The 21,956-nt window shown below is 35.5% G+C and overlaps 1 protein-coding gene across 6 annotated transcripts in view; it reads right to left on the bottom strand.

The window, feature by feature from the left end:
* The window catches only part of DYNC2H1 (dynein, cytoplasmic 2, heavy chain 1), a 289,555-nt gene that overhangs the window by 142,722 nt on the left and 124,877 nt on the right, over nucleotides 1–21,956 (bottom strand). For 5 of the 6 annotated variants that reach the window (XM_005856867.2, XM_014539785.1, XM_014539789.1 and 2 more), the window contains exons 61-66: nucleotides 18,535–18,661; nucleotides 16,894–17,035; nucleotides 16,210–16,319; nucleotides 9,374–9,394; nucleotides 7,400–7,498; nucleotides 5,736–5,859 (exon numbers count right to left, since the gene is read on the bottom strand). In XM_005856867.2, coding sequence (XP_005856929.1) covers nucleotides 5,736–5,859; nucleotides 7,400–7,498; nucleotides 9,374–9,394; nucleotides 16,210–16,319; nucleotides 16,894–17,035; nucleotides 18,535–18,661 — 623 coding nt within the window. The remainder of the gene's footprint in view (nucleotides 1–5,735; nucleotides 5,860–7,399; nucleotides 7,499–9,373; nucleotides 9,395–16,209; nucleotides 16,320–16,893; nucleotides 17,036–18,534; nucleotides 18,662–21,956) is intronic. The other variant, XM_005856868.2, reaches the window with a different exon arrangement.

Genomic DNA, 21,956 nt, shown 5'->3' with positions numbered 1-21,956 from the left:
GGGGTGGGGGGGGCGGGGGAGTGGTCAATGGGGGAAAAAGAAGACTTATGTAATCCTTTAAACAATAAAGAATTTAAATTTTAAAAAGACATGGAAGGTAATACAATTAACAAACTTGACTTAATTAACTTGAGAAAATTAAAGCAACCATTAGCAAAATTCACATAATTTTCAATAGTACATAGAACATTTATGAAAATAATCCATGTCAGAGCGAGAGGTTCAACAGAATTCAAAAACAAACAAACACTTCAGAATAAGTTTTCTGACCACAATAAACTTAAGCTAAAAATCAATAAAAAAGGTAACTAGAAAACTTCCAACTCCTTGGAAATTAAACACCACCAAAAAATTGCTAATTAATTTATAAGTCAAAGAAAAAAATCAAAACTTGTAGTATGAAGCTAGACTTAGAGGAAAATTTATAGACATAAATGCATATATTAGGGGGGAAAAGACTGAACACCAATATTTTTAATTTCCATCTCAAAAATACAGAAAAAATGAACATACAAAATCTAAGGAAAATAATAGAAATAAAATAATGAAGAGTAAAAATCAGTTTAAAAATACAACAGTCATGGAATGGAATGGACAGTTTAGGGAATATAGTCAATAATATCAGATAGTCAATGTATCTTTGTACAATGATGAAAGGTTACTAGACTTGTCATGATCACTTTGTAAGGTATAGAGATGTTAATTCACCATTGACCACCTGAAACTAATACAATATTGTATGTCAACTACACTTTAATTTTAAAAAATTATATGAATATATTATTTCAAGCATAAGCAATTATATCTTTTTCATGATTGTTAATGAAAATATTCTATCAAATTAAATGAGACATGTATATGTGAAAAAAATAAAATACAATAAAGAAAATCGTTGGGGGAAAAGGAGACATATGTAAAACTTTAGACAATAAAAAAAAGAAAATCAACAAAGTTAAAAGTTGATATTTTAAAAAAATTAGTAAAAAATTAGTAAACCTTATCAAGACTGATCAAGGAACGAAGAAAAAATTACCATGATCAAGGAAAAGGAGACATCATTACAAAACCAAGAGAAATTAAAAAGATATGACATTATTACATATATTTAACAATATATACATAGATTTGACAATGTGGATGAATGGACAAATACCTAAAAAATAACTTAGCCAAAGCTGAGCCATGCACAAAATATACACTATAAACAAAACAAAATAAAACCAATGCTGAAAGAGCATCCGCTCAGGTTTACTGGCATTTGCAGTTAAAGATAGATCATCATGGGAAACTGCACTGCCTTAGTAAGAAGGCACTGAGGCGCTAGTTATAGGATTTAGACTTAGATGATTTGGGAATGGTTCAAAGAAAGTGTATTTTGCTGGGGAATGAGTGCCATCAGAAAGAGCAAACAATCTATGAATGGTATCAATAATTTTCATCTAGAAGAGGAAAGAAATAGAGTAAGACTGTTATAATTGGTAACAAAGCAGAAGACACTCAAATTAGCTGGGAGAGAAAGATGTTTGGTTATTTTTGTGATGTGGAAAGTATTCTTGTTTTCGTGCTCAGGCTTGATTATGGTTGATTATGGGCATTGAGTGACATGTCTAATGTTAGAAATGTGAAATGCTTTACGTTCAATAGAACACCATAGCCAAGCTATTAGAGCCAGGTCAGTTCCCAGCCCTCAGTTACCAGGTGCTGCTCTTTTTTTTCCTTCTCATTTATGCAATGTTCATATACAAGCAGAACCTATCTATGCTATTTAGTCAGGACTGTGGTTATCCTTGTTGGGGAGAGTGGTAAGTAAGAGCTCTTCTGGAGTGCTGATAAAGCTCTGTATCTTAATCTGGGTGCTTAAATATATACTAGAGGCCTGATGCACAAAATTCGTGTGAGGAGCTCGGCCCTCATAGCCCTCTGCTGCCTAGGTCCTCGCAGTCCCTGGCTTCGTCCTGAAGGTTATCTGAATGGTCGTCCAGAGGTCATCTGGATGGTCATTCTACTGTTTGGTCTAATTAGCATATTAACTCTTTATTATATAGGATACACATCCATTTATATTTCAACAAAATATTAAAATTGAAAAGTAACTGGTTTTCTCTAGTTAGTAGGACTAATAATGAGGAGGGGAAGGACAAAACACCATTGCCATTATGTACTATACGATTATGTAAGCATGTATTATTTGGATATAACATTTTAAAAATTCAAAGTAAATGGCTTATTGTCTAAAAAAAGACACTTGTTTATAAGCCCCATATCCTACTCTAGAAAATATGAGATGTAGAACTATAAATCCAACACATTCTTAACTGTAGAAAGTCTTCATTTACATTGGAGTTAACCTATGCTGGAGTTAATTTCGGCCAATTTTTTCATCAGGACACAAAACCTTTACTGTAGTTTAGAGAACTATGAAGACAGAATGATTGGGTACACGTATAAGATTTGGTCTCCTGTCTTCTTTCCAGAGGAAGTCTTAACTTACATGTCTATTATCTTGGTTTCTGAACCTGAATCAGGCTTGAGTATATTTTGTTTTCTTTGGTCAACTTGTATAATAGATGTGGACATTTGGGGTGATTGTATATAAGGATATATTCATGCCATGCTGAGACTAACTAAAATATATCAGTACAGCCTGGCTGGTATGGCTCATTGGTTGAGTGTGGACTCAGGAACCAAGAGGTCACTGGTTCAATTACCAGTCAGGTTACATGCACAGGTTGTGGGCTCGATACCCAGTAGGGGGTGTACAGGAGGTAGCCGTTTGATGATGTTTTTCTTTCATTGTGTTTCTATCTCTCTATCCCTGTCCCTTCTTTCTCTCTCTAAAAAATCAATAAAAACATATTTAAATATCTACACTAATAAAAGAGAAACATGGTAATTGGTGTACGACCGCTACCCTTCCCATTGGCTAATCAGTACCAGTCAGGTTACATGCACAGGTTGTGGGCTCGATACCCAGTAGGGGGTGTGCAGGAGGTAGCCGTTCGATGATGTTTTTCTTTCATTGTGTTTCTATCTCTCTATCCCTGTCCCTTCTTTCTCTCTCTAAAAAATCAATAAAAACATATTTAAATATATATAATATCAGTACAGAGATTCATGGGTCACACCAGTTAGCTAGCTTAGGGTTTCTCAACCTCAACACTATTGACAATTTGTGCTGGAAAATGATTTGTTGGGAGATGCTCTGAGCATTTTAAGATGTCCCTGGCATAGAACTCTTGTATTGTGACAATCAAAAATGTCTTCACATGTTGCCAAATGTAACCTGGAAGGCTGGTCTGGCTGTTTATAGCATTGGGCTTCCCAGATCCAATTGGTCTGACAAAGACATACCCACATGGAGAGCCACCCTCTAGAAACAGATATAACAATTAATCACAAACTTAATTCAAATACATATGCCCATATGAAGCAACCCTGACTAAGGTTACTAGTAAGCATGTGGACTAAAAAAAGCCAACAATGAAGTTCAGCTATCATTTGTACTATAACTCCTGGATCCATACTCAAACCCCACATGGAAATGAAATAAATGTAATGGACTGGATAATGAAAAATACTTTTGACATATATTGTTAGTAAAACTTGAACTATTTGCCAACTATACCAGCCTCTTTCTTAACAACTTCTACATGTCTAGCTGATCCAGTGGTCTTCAATTATTTACCAATTGCAAATTGCCATATTTACCTTCTGCAAGGGCTGAACAATTAGGCACACAGAAATCATAAAATAAAAAACAATGAGAAATTGAGGAGGAACTGCACGTTGCTCATTTGTATTATTAATATACTAGAGGCCCGATGCACGAAATCCATGCAGACCAGCTTCTTCCGGAAGGTCATCCAGAAGGACATCCGGAAGGTCGTTCGGCTGTCCAGTCTAATTAGCATATTACACTTTTATTATCAATATATATTTGAAGGATTTTTGAATAGCATAAATTTGAAGAGGAAAAGCATTTACTACTCCCATTATGGGTACCTGCTTTGACCTCAGTATGTAGAAAGGCAGTTCATATTGCTTAGATTAAGGACACTGGTATGTAAATGAAACTGGACACAGACTTTGTTTATGTGGTTCTGGGACAACCATCCACTGTGCCCAAGGGAAATGTATGATGACAAAATGGCAATTCATGAAGAGCTCAACACTATGGAAAAGGACAATCTGAAGTATACTCAAGGAGAATAACAGACTTCAAAGAATGTGATATGAATGCATCCAACCCTGAGAGAAAGGCAAAAAAAAGTAAGGTAGGGACCAAGATTAACTAACTCCCTTTTCATAGTTATAAAATAAACAAATTGATTCAAATAGTCCTGCACAACTATCTGGAACAGTGGTTCCTAATGTGACCCAATCATGATCTGGAATATGTCACTTTCACCAGATCCAGCTTTTCAGACCTTGTTAACACCCATTCTCAGACAATGCCACAGATACTGCTAAAACCTGACACCAATCAGGGGGTTTATATTTAATGAGCCCTCGAGGGCCAGAACATAGACTAAAAAGAGTCATATCCAGATGGCACTAAAGGGTCATTTACACACACACACACACACACACACACACTCATCCTTAAATATAGCATAGCAAGAACTAGCTCAGCAAATCTGAGTTAACACAATAAAAACAGACTGAGACCAGAGATTGAAGTGTGGAAGTAACTCCAGGTTACAAAAGCAAAAGACCCACTACTAGAGTTCATTTCACAACATATCAAGGACTGCCAGGCCAAACATACTGATTTGGGGGGGTAATAGGTGATCAGCACACAGTGCATGCTTTGCTATTTCATTGCTTTGCCCTATTTTCTCCAATTTTATATTTAAACCTTGTAGTGCTACCAATGTGTGTGGCATAAGTATGTGTATGTATATATGTATAAGTACATATCTGTGTATGTATGTGTATTCATTTTGCATGACATACTTTACATTACTTTCTAATCGACAAAGTCTGGATTAGGTACCTATGCAGAAAAGAGGTAACACAACAGTAGTGAGACTGCTAGTCTTAGAAAGGCCTGCTTGCAAGGTAGGCCCATAACCAGAAACTGGGAATTTGGATTTTTCGAGGGTTCTCACTAATCCCAGATCACCTAAGAGTGACTCACTGTACTTAAGCTGTTTATATAAAAAATGTGGTTTATGATGAACACCTACTTTCCTTTAGGGAGTCTGGAATTTAGCTATGCACCAGGAAGACTATAGCCTTCAATAAAAATCAGCTTCCAATAAAAACTCCGGGCACTAAATCAAAAATCAGTTGTCATCACTCAGTGCAGGGGGATTAGCATGTCCTGGGTGACTCCAATGGAAAAAGACTCTTAGAAGCTTACACCTGGTTTCTTAACTCCTGACTTCACCCTATGTGTCTTCTCTTTGCTGATTTTGCTTTGTATCCTTTCCCTGCAGTAAATATTAGCTCTGAATGAAAATATGCTGGATCCTGTGAGTCTTCCTAATAAAACACTGTATCCAGGAATAGTCTGGGTCTGGGAGATGCCCAACACAGTGACTCTTCAATAAAGGCACTTTAAGAATTTCTTTACTTGTTGTTACTATTAGACTCTAATGACATTACAATCAACCTCCACAGAAAGTTTCTATTTCCTCAGATTCAGTGGCAAGAAAAAAAGTCAGTCAGTTATAAAGTTAATTACTTTGAAAATTTAAAAAATTACTATCTGGAAACTGTCAAATATTTACCTTGAGCAACTAGATCCCGTCTCAATAATGGATAAAGAACAGGTTCTACACTGTCCATCTCTTGTATAATAAGAGTTTTCCCAAAACGTACTGCCAACTCAAGAGCTGTAATAAAGTTACTATCCTAAGAGAAAAAAAGAATACATATTAATTCCTTCATTTCCTTAATATTTATAAAAATTCTTACAGATAATAAATGACTATATTAACAGGAATATTATGAATATTTTAAAATGTAATATGCATGTTAACAATTCAAATTATTTATGATTGCTTTTCTAATTATAAGTACTTAGGAATGAACCATTTTAGTTGAATAAATTATCAAATAAATTTCATAAATAATTAAAATAGACATAAGAAAAATAAGGATTTTTACCTTAACAATAAAAAAGCTTTTTTCAGCCTTCCATCACAATTTCAAATTGATGCAGAAACAACTTTTCAAATTCTATGTGCAATAAGTTATTCATCCCGTACTTAATAAGAACTACTTTGGTTAAATTCTAGTAAACTTTTCTTTGTGTAGTATGCCTAATCATGGTGAAAAGAATTTTTAGACAAAATTCTATAACCATGCAAGAATTTTAAGGCCTCCTGGCTAGGAAAAGAGCAATTTCCAACATCACTCCAGACCTCCAGCTGTGGTTAAAATAAATTAAATATTTGAAATAATAATTATTAAGATCTACTGCAAACCACAGTGACATTAAAGTATTATGTGTATTACCTAATTTACAATTATTCTCAACACACAAATAAGGTCAATATCCCCATTTTATAAGTGAAGTATGTTTTAAAAAGGCAATTTTTCAATCACCTAAAAAATATCTATGAAAATTAATCATACAACTAGCCCTTCCTCAAAATGAAAAAAAAAAAAAAGAAAACTTGGCCAAAAATAATTTTCTTCCCAAGATAAATATGACAGTGAGAAGTGATAACCTGAAAGAATATGATTAAATTTCACTGAACATGTGTCAAATCTTAGGACACATCAAAGATATTCTTGGTCAGTTATAAGAACAATAAATTATAAGAGACACTGAGAGAAACTACAAGTATATTAAAAGTCCAGGAAGTTTTTCTCCAAGCTCAATTAGTAACTCATTTGTATAAGATCTTATACTCGTGTCTTTAAACATAATTTAGTGTAAGTGCTTATTGCTTGTCTCTCTAGCCCAGGATTGGGGAACATCCGACCTGAGGGACGTATAAGGCCCAGGAAATTATTTGATCTGGCCCTGAGTTAAATGTTTGACCAAATATAGCAGGCTAATTTTTAAGTTGATAATTTTTTATGGCCCATGAATGATGTTATAAATAGCCAAATGGCCCTTGGCAGAAAAAAGGTTCCCCACCCCTGCCTCTAACCTATTAGACAGTCTTGTCCATGAGTGCAGGAAGTGTGACTACTTTACTCACCATTACATTTCCAGGACTTAGATCAATGTCCTGCACTTAAAAGAAATCAAACAAATATTCTTATCCCTTTCTTACAAATTAAAAATCTGAAGCTAAGAGAGTTACATTCTTTTCCCAGGTCCCACACCAGGTAAGTTAATAGGACTCAGCTTTGATCTATATTTCCTGATTATAGACACAGAGTGCTTTTCACCATAAAATGTCATTACTAGTTGGTATCTAAATTATGTTATACACACCTGCTGGTTAATAACTTCCAAATGTGAGTCTTTCAAATGTGTTTTTAACCATTCTGTAGCTTGGGAAGAAGGGTCTATAAGAAATGGGCATACTCGACTCTAGTTCAAAAGAAAAATTAGAAGTTTTTATTAAATGGAAATAATTTCCTAAAAATTTTGAATCAATTACTGAGTTAGTTTTTCTCTTAGTCTTTGGAGAATATAAATATACAACCATGAGGAAGAATTAAAGGTACAGTTCTTAGCTGTACCAGAGGCCACATTAATAAATTTTAGAGTTACCAGTAATTAATAATAGATAACAAAATTAAAATCACAGTAAAGTAAATACAGTCTTATTTACTACAAAGTAACAGACGATGTAAATTAACAACATAGTAAGCAAGAGCTCTGGACAACCAAGTTACTGCCTAACTTTATATATTCTTTGGTTGAATAAACAATAAAGGCCTTAAAAGAGAAGTATGAACTAATTACAAAAGTATTATTGAAATAATTATCAATATAATGTCTTATATTTAAAACATTCATTCTTATAAAGTGTTACATAGTTAATATTACAATAGAAGTGCCCTAGAGGAAAAAATTACATAAGTTATAATTTAAGATCTAATGCAGTGGTTCTCAACCTTCCTAATGCCGCAACCCTTTAATACAGTTCCTAATGTTGTGGTGACCCCCAACCATAAAATTATTTTCGTTGCTACTTCATAACTGTAAATTTGCTACTGTTATGAATCGTAATGTAAATATCTGATATGCAGGATGTACTTTCATTGTTACAAATCGAACATAATTAAAGCATAGTGATTAATCACAAAAACAATATGTAATTATATATGTGTTTTCCGATGGTCTTAAATGACCCCTGTGAACGGGTCGTTTGACCCCCAAAGGGGTCTCAACCCACAGGTTGAGAACCGCTGATCTAATGAATTAGGAACTAAATACATTACAGAATACACATCACTAATTAAACTCTGAAACAAAAGGAAAGTTAAAAACCAGTGAACATGCCCTATACACAAAGCCACTTAGCAGATGAAAAGAACCCATATATATATATATATATGTGAAAAATTTAAATATATGTAAATTTAAGTCATCTAATAATCATTGTTACCTAGTCAATCAGAGTTAAATAATAATGACTGATTTAACTTTTCTTAAATTTTCATTTATCTGAAAACTGTAAGCAGTTGTGTGCTATAGGGAGAACACACATGAAATCAAAGTAAAACAAAGACTTAGAACTGAGGTATGTCTAATACTAAGAACAAGATGTTCTTTCAGTGACATACCAAGAAGGAGGCGGGTAGTGGGGAACATATGCCCCAGGGATGAAGAGCATTTTACCAGCAACATTGTTAAAAACTGCCAGCATATGGTGATAATAAAGAGCTGACTGAGTTTATAACAGTTTTATTAGGGCTTTAAAGTTCTTTCCAGACAATGCACACATCCTTTTTTAAAAATTTTATTGATGTCACAGAGGAAGGGAGAGGGAGAGATAGAAACATCAGTGATGAGACAGAATCACTGGTTGGCTGCCTCCTGTACGCCTCCTACTGGGGATTGAGCCAACACCCCAGGCATGTGCCCTGACAGGGAATGGAACTGAGACCAGGTTCATAGGTCGATGCTCAATCACTGAGCCACACCAACTGGGCAAAGCACCCCTTTTTGTTTGCCCCCAGAATGGCCTGCTCTCATCACAGTTCCCTCTGTGTCACTGCTTATGATCTTCACCCAAACTCTCTTTCTGGAAGTTGCACTTATTGCTCCATCATGTAAATCTGCTATTCCCAGCAAAATGAGATGGTTAGTAAAGATCCTATTAAGTATTACCAACATACCACACCTAGGTTTTAGATCTTATTTTATGTTAGCATTCAATAGCAAACATTTCTCAAGTCTACTAAGTTTTAACTAACCATGCACATGATTATTTTAAATGTCTTAAAAAGGCCTTACCCATGACTTCAAACCAATGATCTGATGCAAAATAAGAAAAAAGAAGACAAAGTTTCAAAAAATTATGTTTTTAGAACAAAAAACATTTTTAAGAATTTCAAAGAGTATTTATAGATTTGTATTCATTTATTTATACTTCTCTGGAGAGATTTAAATAAAATCTCTAAGGTATATTTTAAGTCTGTGTTGATTAAAAGTAGTTAAAATCTACATTTAACAAATTATAATAGATCGCAAAATATTGACTTTTATTCATTCATGTATTCATTTACCTACCAGACACTGCATAACCACCATGGTAAGATAAAGTGAGTGATAAAGAAATTAATTAGGTATCTTCTTACCCTTAATGACTTCACATCTAATAAAGCAGCCAAAAATAAAAATTCTATAATGGAAGAGTACACAATATTCTGTAAGATCGCAGGTGGAGTTAAGGGAAGCTGCTGGGAAGCAATTCAAGTTAAACTAAGAAAAATAAATCGGACTGATTTGGCAAAGAGATGAAAAAGCATTTCAAGGATAGACAAGAGCATGAAGGAGAGAGGAATCAAAAGCCTGGGTACATTTGCGAAACCATCAGTAGTTTGGCACCATAAGAGTAAAAAGTGTAGGCAAAGATGCTGCATACAAAATGGCAGGAGTAATTTCAGTCTTTCTGATCATGAACTTTTCATGGCATGTTTAAGAATAATGAAATTTTTATACTTCAGGAGACTGAAAGTCACTCAAATATATTAATTTTGGAACTGTCATGATCAGATTAACATTTTAGAAAGATCATTACAAAGCAGTAAAGGAAGTGATATTGGGGGCAAGGGACCAACTGGTATAATAATGTATTTAACCAGGTATAAAATGATGAAGGCCTTAAATGAAGCCATTGGTGGTGGATGTAGTTAGAACAGAATAAAATAATTATACATTTGAGAAATAGCTTTCACAAGACTTGTTGGATAAGTAACTAAATGTAAAATTAAAGTGAGGAGGACTTGCAGATTTGCAGCTTCTATTACTGGGCCAAGATTGTGTTATTTCCACTGGTAGGAAATAAATGAGAAGCACTTTATAAGCAGTGGGGGAGGAAGAAAAAAAGTATTAGAGTGGATAGCTGCTATCTTTACCTACCTTTTATGCGCCACTCAATGTATTTCGGATGGGATTATCAATCTAGCACTGCACTCGAGGGGCGAGCAAGTGACCCAAGCTACCAATCAGAATCATTTTGGGGTGCTGACATAAATGAATTGGGGTGAGAGGGGAGGACAGAAAGGTGAAGACATCTTTAGTCTGGGAACATATACTCTGATAGTGGTAAGTCTATAGTCACCAAGAGCCATTCTTAACTCGGGTAGAGAGAATCTGAGAATGAATCCATCTCTTAAGAGGAGAGAGAGCAATATCCTGGTAAATCATTTGAATTCTAAAGCCACACCCAATCTTTTGAACCTCTCAGTTATTTAAAAGCATGTGTTGCTTTTCTTTTTTTTTTTGGTAAATGAACTGTACTTGGCCACTGAAAGATTCTTCACTAAACTAATAATAATAATAATAATGATTAATAAAGAGACAGAGCTTGAGCTAGCAAGGAAGGGAGCTCTAGATAATATCTAACCTTAGAAGCTAGAACTAGAGGTCAGGAGCTCAGAACAGAGGGCAAATGCAGGAGACACATAATATCTATTTATATCTTTTAATCCTTCTCTCCCTGGGGAGGGGGAGGACAGGAATGGGCAGTGGATATTTTTGGTAGAGATTATTTTAAAATATCTAGGATACTCTATTTTATTTTTAATACCTATAAGCAAGATAAGAATGGCTCTACCATTTGACAGCTGTGTGACCTTGGACAAGCAACTTAACCCTTCTGTGTTTCCATGTCCATATCTACAAGATAGGGTTGGTTTGAAAATTCAAAAAAATAAGTACTTAAGTGCTTTACCTATATAAATTGTAAAATAGTAATATAGACACAACACAGAAAGTACTATACAAATGTTGATGATTATTATTTATTTGCATATGTGATTTAACTTTATAATTTTGTATTCTTTAGACTAATAGCAAATTAGTTTGCATTTCCTTATCATACTTTGAATGGCAGGAAAGAAAAATAATCTCAGAAATTCTAAGTGGTTCAAAGAAAATTAATTTGAAACTGAACTGTATATACAGTAAAAGTCAAATATTTAATATATCTCTACACAAGAAAAATGGTTAATACTGTAAGATTTAAATAAAAAATTATAATACTGTGACATTTAAATTAATCATCTTTCCATCTTCTTTTTGGAAGCTTATCACTCACACTTCTCTACTTTCTAACAGCCTTATACTCTCCATTATCTGATTCTAAAAAAATCATAAAATTTATCACCCAAACCAACACACTGGGGAATAAAAGGAAAACTATTAAGATTACATCAGGACAAAAGGCATAAATCATGGCAATCCAGGACATAGAATCATCATGACCACGTTCTTCCCCTGCCCGCAAGGACATGGGTCATATAAGCTTTCAGTTGTTCTAATAAAACTAATTCTCATTACAAGGCCAATGATGGATAAGTATTTGACTATTTCATCTCCCAGACAATACATGAACTTCAATACTTAACACAAATATGAAAAATTCAAGCATCTTTGAAAGACATACAATGGAATAATTGTTGACAATGAGTGGCTACAGCCTTAAATGTGGGAAAGCCTCCACTGAGAGGGGGAGATTCTCAGAAAAGCGCAGGTATAGTTGGTGAGGAGATGTGATATCGGATTCAAAAATTCATCTCATTCATTATGCCTGGCCATTCTTCTCAGGGAAGACTTCCCAGAAATCCAGTTTGCGTGTATTTACAGATCTAATTTCACATACATCACATGGTGATGTTAATGAGATGTTATAGACATGTGCTATCTGATCACACCCTTAATTGTAGCAGCTTATTCTAAATCTAGTATACTTTACAACTGAGACAGAGTATTGACCATAATGGCAAATTCATTTCAACAAAATAATTAATTGCCATAATAAATTTTTCCAAATGGTTTTTTTGTCATATGAATGCATATAAGTATCTATAAGAAACTTGGAAATATTAAATGTAAAGTAAATCTACATAAGCTTATTCTTGCAATTATTTTCAAAAACAGCTTCTCCTGTACTTATTATAAAAGACAATTCAGAATACAAAAGTATTTTCATCAATAAAATTAAATTATTATCAATAAAAAATAAAAATTGTGATAAATATATCTTATCTAAAGGTTCATCTACCCCTGATTTCTTATAGAATGAAAAAAGGAGAATACTTAAAATGTGTTTTTCATATCTGCAAATGATTGCTTTCTTAGATTACTAAAAAAGAAAGAAGAGCTGATTATAAAACCTTAGAGAAGGAATCCTATCTAATAAAAGACAAAAAGGGTAATTAACCGTACCTCCAATACGCTTCCCATTGGCTAATCAGCACGACATGCAAATTAACTGCCAACAAAGATGGCAGTTAATTTGCATATTCAGGCACCCAGCGGCCTGGGTCCTGGGAACATCCTCAGGACCCAGGCCGCTCCTAGCCTGTAGGCCTGCCCATAGGTCCTGAGCAGCTGGGGTCCCAGAAGCCCCCGGCCACTCTGAGCCTATGGGCACAGGCGCCAAGCGGATGTTGCCACCCTGTGGCCACTTGCACCTGCGCAGGCGCCTAGCGGCAGCCTGGGCCCACACCCCCCAGCTCAGCACCCATCACCGGGGGCAAACAGGCCAGGCAAGGCCTACCTGCATGGATCGTGTGGTGAACAGAACAGGCCGCCCCACCAACGATCGCAGGGCGAACAGAACAGGCCTCCCTGCGAAAGATCACTGGGCGAATAGAACAGGCCACGCCTCCCCATGATCCCAGGCAAAGCCGCTCTGCTGACCAGCCTGCACTACGGACCTGTTCCGGTGGGTGGCGCAGAGTCCGGGGCCTCTAGCCTGCAACCATGGGAAGTCTCCCTCTCCCCAGAGTTAGGGCACCAGCCTACCTTGCTATAAAATATTACTAGAAGAGCAAATGATCAGGTGACATTTATTGTTATTTTCTATAAATGAACACAATCTCTGGTATGCTAAAGTGATAGGTATTATAGAAATATTCAGATAGGGAGACCTACAGGCTTGATTACAAGTGAGGCTTACTATCACAACCCAAATTTATTGCTTAAAAAAAAAAGCAGGGAGCCAAGTAAAAACTGAACCAAATATAAGCCCTTGAAGGGCAAATGTAAATTGGATAAGCTTTGCTATTACAAGAGCAAGAAGAAAAAATTCAGATGAAAGAATGAGAAGCACATTGCATCCACTCTAAGTTGCTATTAAAGAAAAAGAATGATATAATATGAAAATACTTAATACAGATTGTAAAGAGATTTGTTCAAAGAGGATTTCCTAGAGTAGGTAGTATTTCAGTTAATTTTTTTAAATGTGAAGAGGTTAGCTAGATAAGAAAAAGGTGTAGGGGTCCCAAATTGCAGAGGGTGCAGGCGGGGCTGAGGCCCGCCCGCCATGCATGAATTTCGTGCACTGGGCCTCTAGTAACTAAAATAAAAATCACATAGTTTGCAATAATATAATGAATTTATTGACATATACACTAGAGTTTCAAATCTGTAATTCTAGTGTGAAAAATAATAATGAAAGATGTTCCAAAATAAATTAAAGAACAAGCCAAATCAAATTAAAAGAAGACAAAACTGTTTAATCTTTGATCAGCAACTTCTCTCCTGGTAATTTTGCTACTGTTATGAATCGTAATGTAAATATCTGATATGCTATATGTGTTTTCCGATGGTCGCAACCCACAGGTTGAGAACCGCTGCCCTAAGTGTACTATGCTTTGATATTTGAGTCATTCTTTATTGTTCAATGTGATTTATTTCTGCATGCCTGTTTTGTAATAGTTAAATTACTAGAATAATACACCTTGCTATAAAATATTACTAGAAGAGCAAATGATCAGGTGACATTTATTGTTATTTTCTATAAATGAACACAATCTCTGGTATGCTAAAGTGATAGGTATTATAGAAATATTCAGATAGGGAGACCTACAGGCTTGATTACAAGTGAGGCTTACTATCACAACCCAAATTTATTGCTTAAAAAAAAAAGCAGGGAGCCAAGTAAAAACTGAACCAAATATAAGCCCTTGAAGGGCAAATGTAAATTGGATAAGCTTTGCTATTACAAGAGCAAAAAGAAAAAATTCAGATGCAAGAATGAGAAGCACATTGTATCCACTCTAAGTTGCTATTAAAGAAAAAGAATGATATAATATGAAAATACTTAATACAGATTGTAAAGAGATTTGTTCAAAGAGGATTTCCTAGAGTAGGTAGTATTTCAGTTAATTTTTTTAAATGTGAAGAGGTTAGCTAGATAAGAAAAAGGTGTAGGGGTCCCAAATTGCAGAGGGTGCAGGCGGGGCTGAGGCCCGCCCGCCATGCATGAATTTCGTGCACCAGGCCTCTAGTAACTAAAATAAAAATCACATAGTTTGCAATAATATAATGAATTTATTGACATATACACTAGAGTTTCAAATCTGTAATTCTAGTGTGAAAAATAATAATGAAAGATGTTCCAAAATAAATTAAAGAACAAGCCAAATCAAATTAAAAGAAGACAAAACTGTTTAATCTTTGATCAGCAACTTCTCTCCTGGTAATTTTGCTACTGTTATGAATCGTAATGCAAATATCTGATATGCTATATGTGTTTTCCGATGGTCGCAACCCACAGGTTGAGAACCGCTGCCCTAAGTGTACTATGCTTTGATATTTGAGTCATTCTTTATTGTTCAATGTATATCAGCTGATTAATAGGATTAATCAAAATAAATTATCCAAGAATGAGTAGAGCCCACAATAAAGATCTAATAATACTTAGCCTATGTTACCTAAAGAGGAGCATTTAGTGTTTTCTTTGAGACTCTGGAGTTATGGAATAAGGAAATGGTCTGTGGGCAGAGAGAGGGGGCCACAAAGTGGAAAGAGAAAACTGTAGTATGTAGTATAAACTATTAAGATAGAAAGAATAGAGGGGAAAACATCACATAATCAAGGGGTGGAAATCATCTTCCAAGTTCTATAACAGAAAGATAAACCAAGTTAATGGTAAAAATCAAAAGTCATTTAATGAAATGATCTGTTTGTATATATGATTTGGAATTTGTTTTCACATTCATTGCTAATCCTATATAATAAAAGGCTATTATGCAAATCGACTGAACAGCGGAATGACCACCAGGGGTGCTAGCGATGGTGGCGGGAGCCTCTCCTGCCTCCGCAGCAGTGCTAAGGAGCAGCCAGCAGGCAAGTGGTAAGGAGCGAAGGGTCCCGGACTACAAGAAGGCGCAGATCGGGCTGAGGGAGCCCCCCATCCCCCGCCGCCAAGTGCATGAATTTTGTGCACTGGGCCTCTAGTAAGGTTATAATAGTTTCAAGTTTAAATGACTTTTGGGGAACACACACTGTGAGACAATTTTCCAAAAAATGCATATGATCATCTCTAACTTATAACCCCAAATTTTTTTTAAATAAAAATATAAAATCATGTACACTAGGTGAAGGAACCATACAACCAAATGAATCAGGTATTCCAAAAGTATTTCTATTACTAACTGGGAGTTCAATGTAGAATATTTAGCCACCAAAATAGTGACACTTTATAAACTTTTAAGGTAAAAAATAAGTTATACTAAAAATTATAGACTCACCAAGCAAAATACTCCACTTCTGTGTAACGAGGAAAGCATTCAAAAGAAATACATCTGATAAGAAAATTAAAATTGATTTATTACCTGTAGGATAACAATAGCATTTTCTATGGAAAGATCATCTGATGGTAGGCCTTCACTTTTCCAGATTAACTGCTCACTTTCAGTACAAAGAAATCTCCGCAGATCAAATTCTGAAAAGTTAAAAATATCAATAATACTTCACTATAACAAGCTTGTATTTGACAAGTGGGAGGGGATACAACTATTTAAAATACACTCAGAAAAATCTCATAATTATCTTTAATATTAAATCTATTCCTCCCCATTTAACAGCAGACACTAAGGGGAAAAAAGTACAAAGAAATGGAATTCAGTTAATTTATATTTTATCTATTAAATGAATGTTTCACAACTATAATAATTTGTGAAAAGCACAAAATTCATAAGGAATTTTGCAGTTCTTGCATCTCATCTTAAGATATGAAATTACTGTAATAATTAAACTAATAAAATGTTTAACTGTACTCATGCATATACCAAAAATAATTCAGTGGTCTCAGTGTCATAGAGTGATTTTAGGAATAGAAGAATCATCATAACAAAACAATTCTCAGCAATTTGTAGAATTCAGCAAATCTAAAGTAGCTACTGTACATTTTAACTTACAGATTTGTTTTTCTCATTTAAAAAAGTAAAATGACAAAAAACAAAAGATGCATATTTAGTATACTGAAATTTCAAATTCATGAATAACTAAATACAAACTTTCAAGACAAGCTGACTTGGTCCATTCTTCCAAAAAGGTTTTTCTCAAACCCTCAGGAGCAGCAGAAAGATATGTCATAAATGCAGCAGCTAGTTGAGCTCTTTTTGGAAGAGTATCTAATTCCTCTGTTATCTCTGCAACCTAGAAAAAAAGAGAGTGATGTATGGATATGTTTTAACTTGGAAAAAATGACAGCTTCATAAGTTAGAGTTTTAACTATAGAGGGGAAAAAATCATTTATGGGTTAAAGGTAATAACCCCTGTCTTGAATAAATTGACAAAATGTAAAAATATCAACAAAGCTTTCAATTCTGCTGATCTTAAACAAATGTGTGAAATCCCAATATATTTGTAGAGATCAACATATTTTAAATATCACTGAATTTTCCTAATAATTTTATCAAAAGCAGAACTTTTATTCCAAGTATAGTTAAATATGTACTGTGTGAATTAGCATCATTTTGTAAAATACAATTAAGATACAGAGAGTATGACAAAGTCATAAAGCAAAGATAAATCTTTGAGACTCATTACTTAAAAGCATGGCTGGCTAAAGCATAAGTTTGAGCAGAAAATGTAGCAAAACAGAAGTAATGGAAAAAGAGAGGCAGTGATTGGAGGGAACAACGTGGTGGAAGGTTTCCCATGCCATGCGAAGGAGCTTCTATTTAACGTGTGGTTATTATGAGCCATTGAAAGTGTTTAAACTGGGCTGTGAGTGACGGTATGGATTGGGTTTTAGAAAAATGATTAAACTGACAAATGAAGAATGAACCAATTAAAGGGTCAGATAGGAGCGAGACAAGTTGGGAGAATTCAGGATAAAAGAAAAAGAATTGGCATTAAGGAAAGAAGACAAATATAAGAGATATTTGCAAATGGATTATGACAAGTAAATAAGGAAGAGGAAGAGTCTAAGATAACTACATGTTTTTAGTTTTAATGCCTAGAAGAAAGATGCCTATGAGATATAGGAAATCATAGAGATTTGGATAGAAAAATAAAATAAATTTAAACATATGAGTTCCTGAGACAGTTAAATGCAACTATCTAAAGTACAGTTGAAAATATGAATTTAAAACTAAGCAGGCTAGAAATAATAGCTCTGGTCAGCATCATAGGTGATACTCTTCTGGATGAAATAACCCAGAACAGTTGCAAAGAAGCTATGTGATAGGATACTGAGGCCAAACATTTCTGAATGCGCAGATGGTGAGAATGTGGTGAGAGAGGGAATCTTCAAAACAAACAAAAACAAGAGACAACCTTTAACAGAGTACTTCAAGAAAAAATAAATGGCTAATAGTGTAAAATCCTAAGATCACTGTACTGGTAAAGGTAAGTTCCAAAAAAAGAGTACTCCATTTTCCATCAACTCTTTTTCATCCCTGCCCTTCCCTTCAATAATATAGATAAAAAAGAGAAATAGGATGCTTTGTCTAAAATCCATTCATATAAAGATACTTTGCTTAAAGATTAATTCTCCTAACAGCCATTAACATCTAGATCATTTTTTCTTAAGCCAGCCGAAATTAATGGATATTTCTCTCCTTTTTATTTTTTTAACAAATATATTACATTATAGATCTCCTGTATTTTCAAGGAAGCCCTTATTTTTGACGTTTCTTTCTCACACGAACCTGTGCAGTCCATCTCTTGTGTTCTCTATCAAGCTGATTAATTAAGACTTCCGCAGCTTTAATTGTTTCTTGTGCTTTGCTTACTTCGGCTTCAAGTTTGGCAGCCTCTGAAGTCCTGCTCTGAAATCTGTGAAAACATTAAAGGCAAAGAAATGTAAGAGAGATTTGATTAAATTAACCTTAGGCAGTAAAGTCAACTTTTATATAAGAATTTAATTAATGATAATACTAATAGTATTTGTGTTCAAAATATCATTCATCAAATAGACACATATCCATATATACATACATATATATATATATATACACACATACATATATATACATGTTATATATATATAAAGTGTATAATTCATATAGGGCATTAATTCACTGTACTACTTCTCCATATGACATTCAAGACCCAGTTATAAGATTGATCAAATTTATCTTTTTAGTGTTATTTTATTCTATTCTAGTCCAACAAAACTATAGGTAAATATCTGAGTATTTATTCTCAGAAAATGCTCTATCCTTCATCTGCTGTGCCCTTCTTCAGGATGTTCCATTTGCCTAGAACACCTTCCATCCCTTCCTTATCCCTACCTCACTCCTCACTCTAATTTCCTTAAATATCTAGCTATCAAACATATAAATAAAATTCACCTCAAATAGCCAATCCATTATATATTCTCTTTCTACATGCCCATTCACCCAAATTTATAACTCTTAAAATTTTTTCCTTAAAAAATAGCTACACAATTTATAGTTTTATTAAATAAAATAGTAATATTCCACATGAATACTTAGTCCTTCAACAAATACTTAATTGCTGATGAAATGCCAGGACATGGAAACTTATCTCCAAACAGATTATTACACAGGCCTCACCTGGGTGAGTCTGTCTGATATTAAGTTCCTTGAATTTTACAGTATACTGTATTGCCTCTTTAAGTACTTTTTCCTTCTTCCCTTAAACAAGCCTCTAGAACTCATATGTCCAATATGGTAGCCACTAGCAACAGGTGACTACTTAAATTTAAATGAATGAAAATTAAATAAAACTTGAAGTTCAATCCCTCAGTCATATTATCCACATTCAAAGTTCTCAATAGTAACCATGTATCTTTAACGGCTACCGTAGTGGATAGCCAAGATTCCAGGTCAGGGCACATACATGGGTTGCAGGTTTGATCCCCTGTTGAGAGCATGCAGAAGACAATGTTTCCCTCCTCCTCTCCTCTCCTCTCCTCCCCTCCCCTCCCCTTCTCTCTCTCTCTCTTTCTCTCTCTCTCAGCATGTCCTCAGGTAAGGATTAAAAACAAAACAAACAAAAACATTGCTATCTTATGCTAACTACTCAATAAATACTGGACAATTACCTGAATGTTAAGTACTGTAATATGTAGTCCAACAAAATAATATGGACTAGACTAGATTCTGAGCATATGATACACACTATTTTTCTTATACTTCTTTAATTATACCTGGAAGAACATGATGTGATTTCTTTCCTGTATTTATAACATATAAAATATTCAGGAATATTGAAAACACTGGATTTATGGTTTTGAGGTTTTCTTTTTGGCCTGTTCTTTTTTCTATAACTAAATATGTAAATATAGAGGTAATTATTTCCAGACTACATACAGAAAAACAGTCAGTTTTAGTCTGATGAATTTCTTTCTTGGTACAATAATTTCTATTTCTTCCTTAAGAAAAAAAGTAAACATAACACACCACTTGAAAACAATGTGATCACATAAAAAGTGTTAGTTTCATAAAACCGAAAGCAAACAATAACATATATTATATTTCATCACATATTGTAGTTCCCCTCCTTCCCCCCGGCCCTGGGGTTTTTCTTTCTATGGATTCAGTTACCTGTGGCCAAACACCATCCAGAAATATTAAATAGAAAATTCCAGAAATAAATAATTCATAGGTTTTCAATTGTGGGCCATTCTGAGTAGTGTGATGATGTCTCATACCATCCAGCTCTGTCATACCCGGGAAATTAATCAGTCCTTTGTCCAGTGTATCCATGCTACACATACTACTCACCCTTAGTCATTTAGTAGCCATCTGAGTTATCAGATTGACTGTCACAGTATCACAGGGCTGTGTTCAAATAACATGTATTTTACTTAATAATGGCTCCAAAGCAGAAGAGTAGTGATGGTGGCAGTTCGGATATGACAAAGAAAAGCTGCTAAGTGCTCCGTTTAAGTGAAAATGTGAAAGTTCTCGACATAGAAAAGAAAAAAAGCTGTGTGCTGAGTTGTTAAGATCTAAAGTAAGAATGAACCTTCAACCCATAAAATTGTGAAAAAGGAAAAGGTAATTCATGCTAGTTTTGCTGTTGTACCTCAAACTACAAAATGTATGGTGACAGTGCATGATAACTACTTAGTTAAGATGAAAAGGCACTAAATTAGTGAGTAGAAGACATGAACAGAAAACGTGTTCTGATTGATGGCAACAAGTTATACCAGAATGCAATGTATATATATATATATAAGAAGACTTCACCAAGGGACCCCCTGAAACTAGTGACCAGATTCACACAAGTTTTATTATTGTACTAGAGACCGGGTGCACGAAAATTCGTGCACTGGGGTGGAAGGGGGGAATCCCCTCAGCCCAGCCTATGCCCTCTTGCAGTCCGGGACCCCTTGGGGGATGTCCAACTGATGGCTTAGGCCAGCTCCCCGGGGGATCAGGCCTTCGCTGGCAGTCAGACATCCCTCTGGCAGCCCTGAAGCCCTCAGGGGATGTCCACCTGCTGGCTTAGGCCCGCTGCCTGCGCAGAACGGGCCTAAGCCGTTAGTCAGACATCCTTAGCACTGCCACGGAGGTGGGAGAGGCTCCCGCCACCGCCGCTGCACTGGCCAGACATGAGCCGGCTTCTGGTTGAGCGGAGCTCCCCCTGTGGAAGCACACTGACCACCAGGGGGCGGCTGGTGGTCAGTGCGCATCATAGTGACCAGTCATTCCCGGTCATTCCACCATTCAGGTCAATTTCATATTACCCTTTTATTATATAGGATATTGTTATAAGTGTTCTATTTTATTATTTGTTATTAGAGGCCCAGTGCACAAAAATTTGTGCACTCGGGAGGGAGAGGGGGTCCCTCAGCCTGGCCTGTGCCCTCTCGCAGTCTGGGACCCCTCAGGAGATAACGACCTGCTGGCTTAGGCCTGCTCCCGGGTGGCAGAGGGCAGGCCCAATCCCTAGGTGCAGCCCCTGGTCGGGCTCAGAGCAGGGCTGATTGGGGAGTTGGGGCGCCGCCCCCTGTCATGCACAGAGCAGGGCGGATTGGGAGGTTGCGATGCCACCCTCAGTCACGCTCAGGGTAGGGCCGATTGGGGGGTTGGGGCACCGCCCCCTATCACACTCAAGGCAGGGTCGATGGGGAGGTTGCAGCGCCACCCCCTGTCAC

Source organism: Myotis brandtii, unplaced genomic scaffold (genome assembly GCF_000412655.1).
Source record: "Myotis brandtii unplaced genomic scaffold, ASM41265v1 scaffold105, whole genome shotgun sequence".
Lineage (NCBI taxonomy): Eukaryota > Metazoa > Chordata > Mammalia > Chiroptera > Vespertilionidae > Myotis > Myotis brandtii.
Note: the sequence above shows the minus strand (reverse complement) of the source record. Positions and strands in the feature narration are given on the sequence as shown.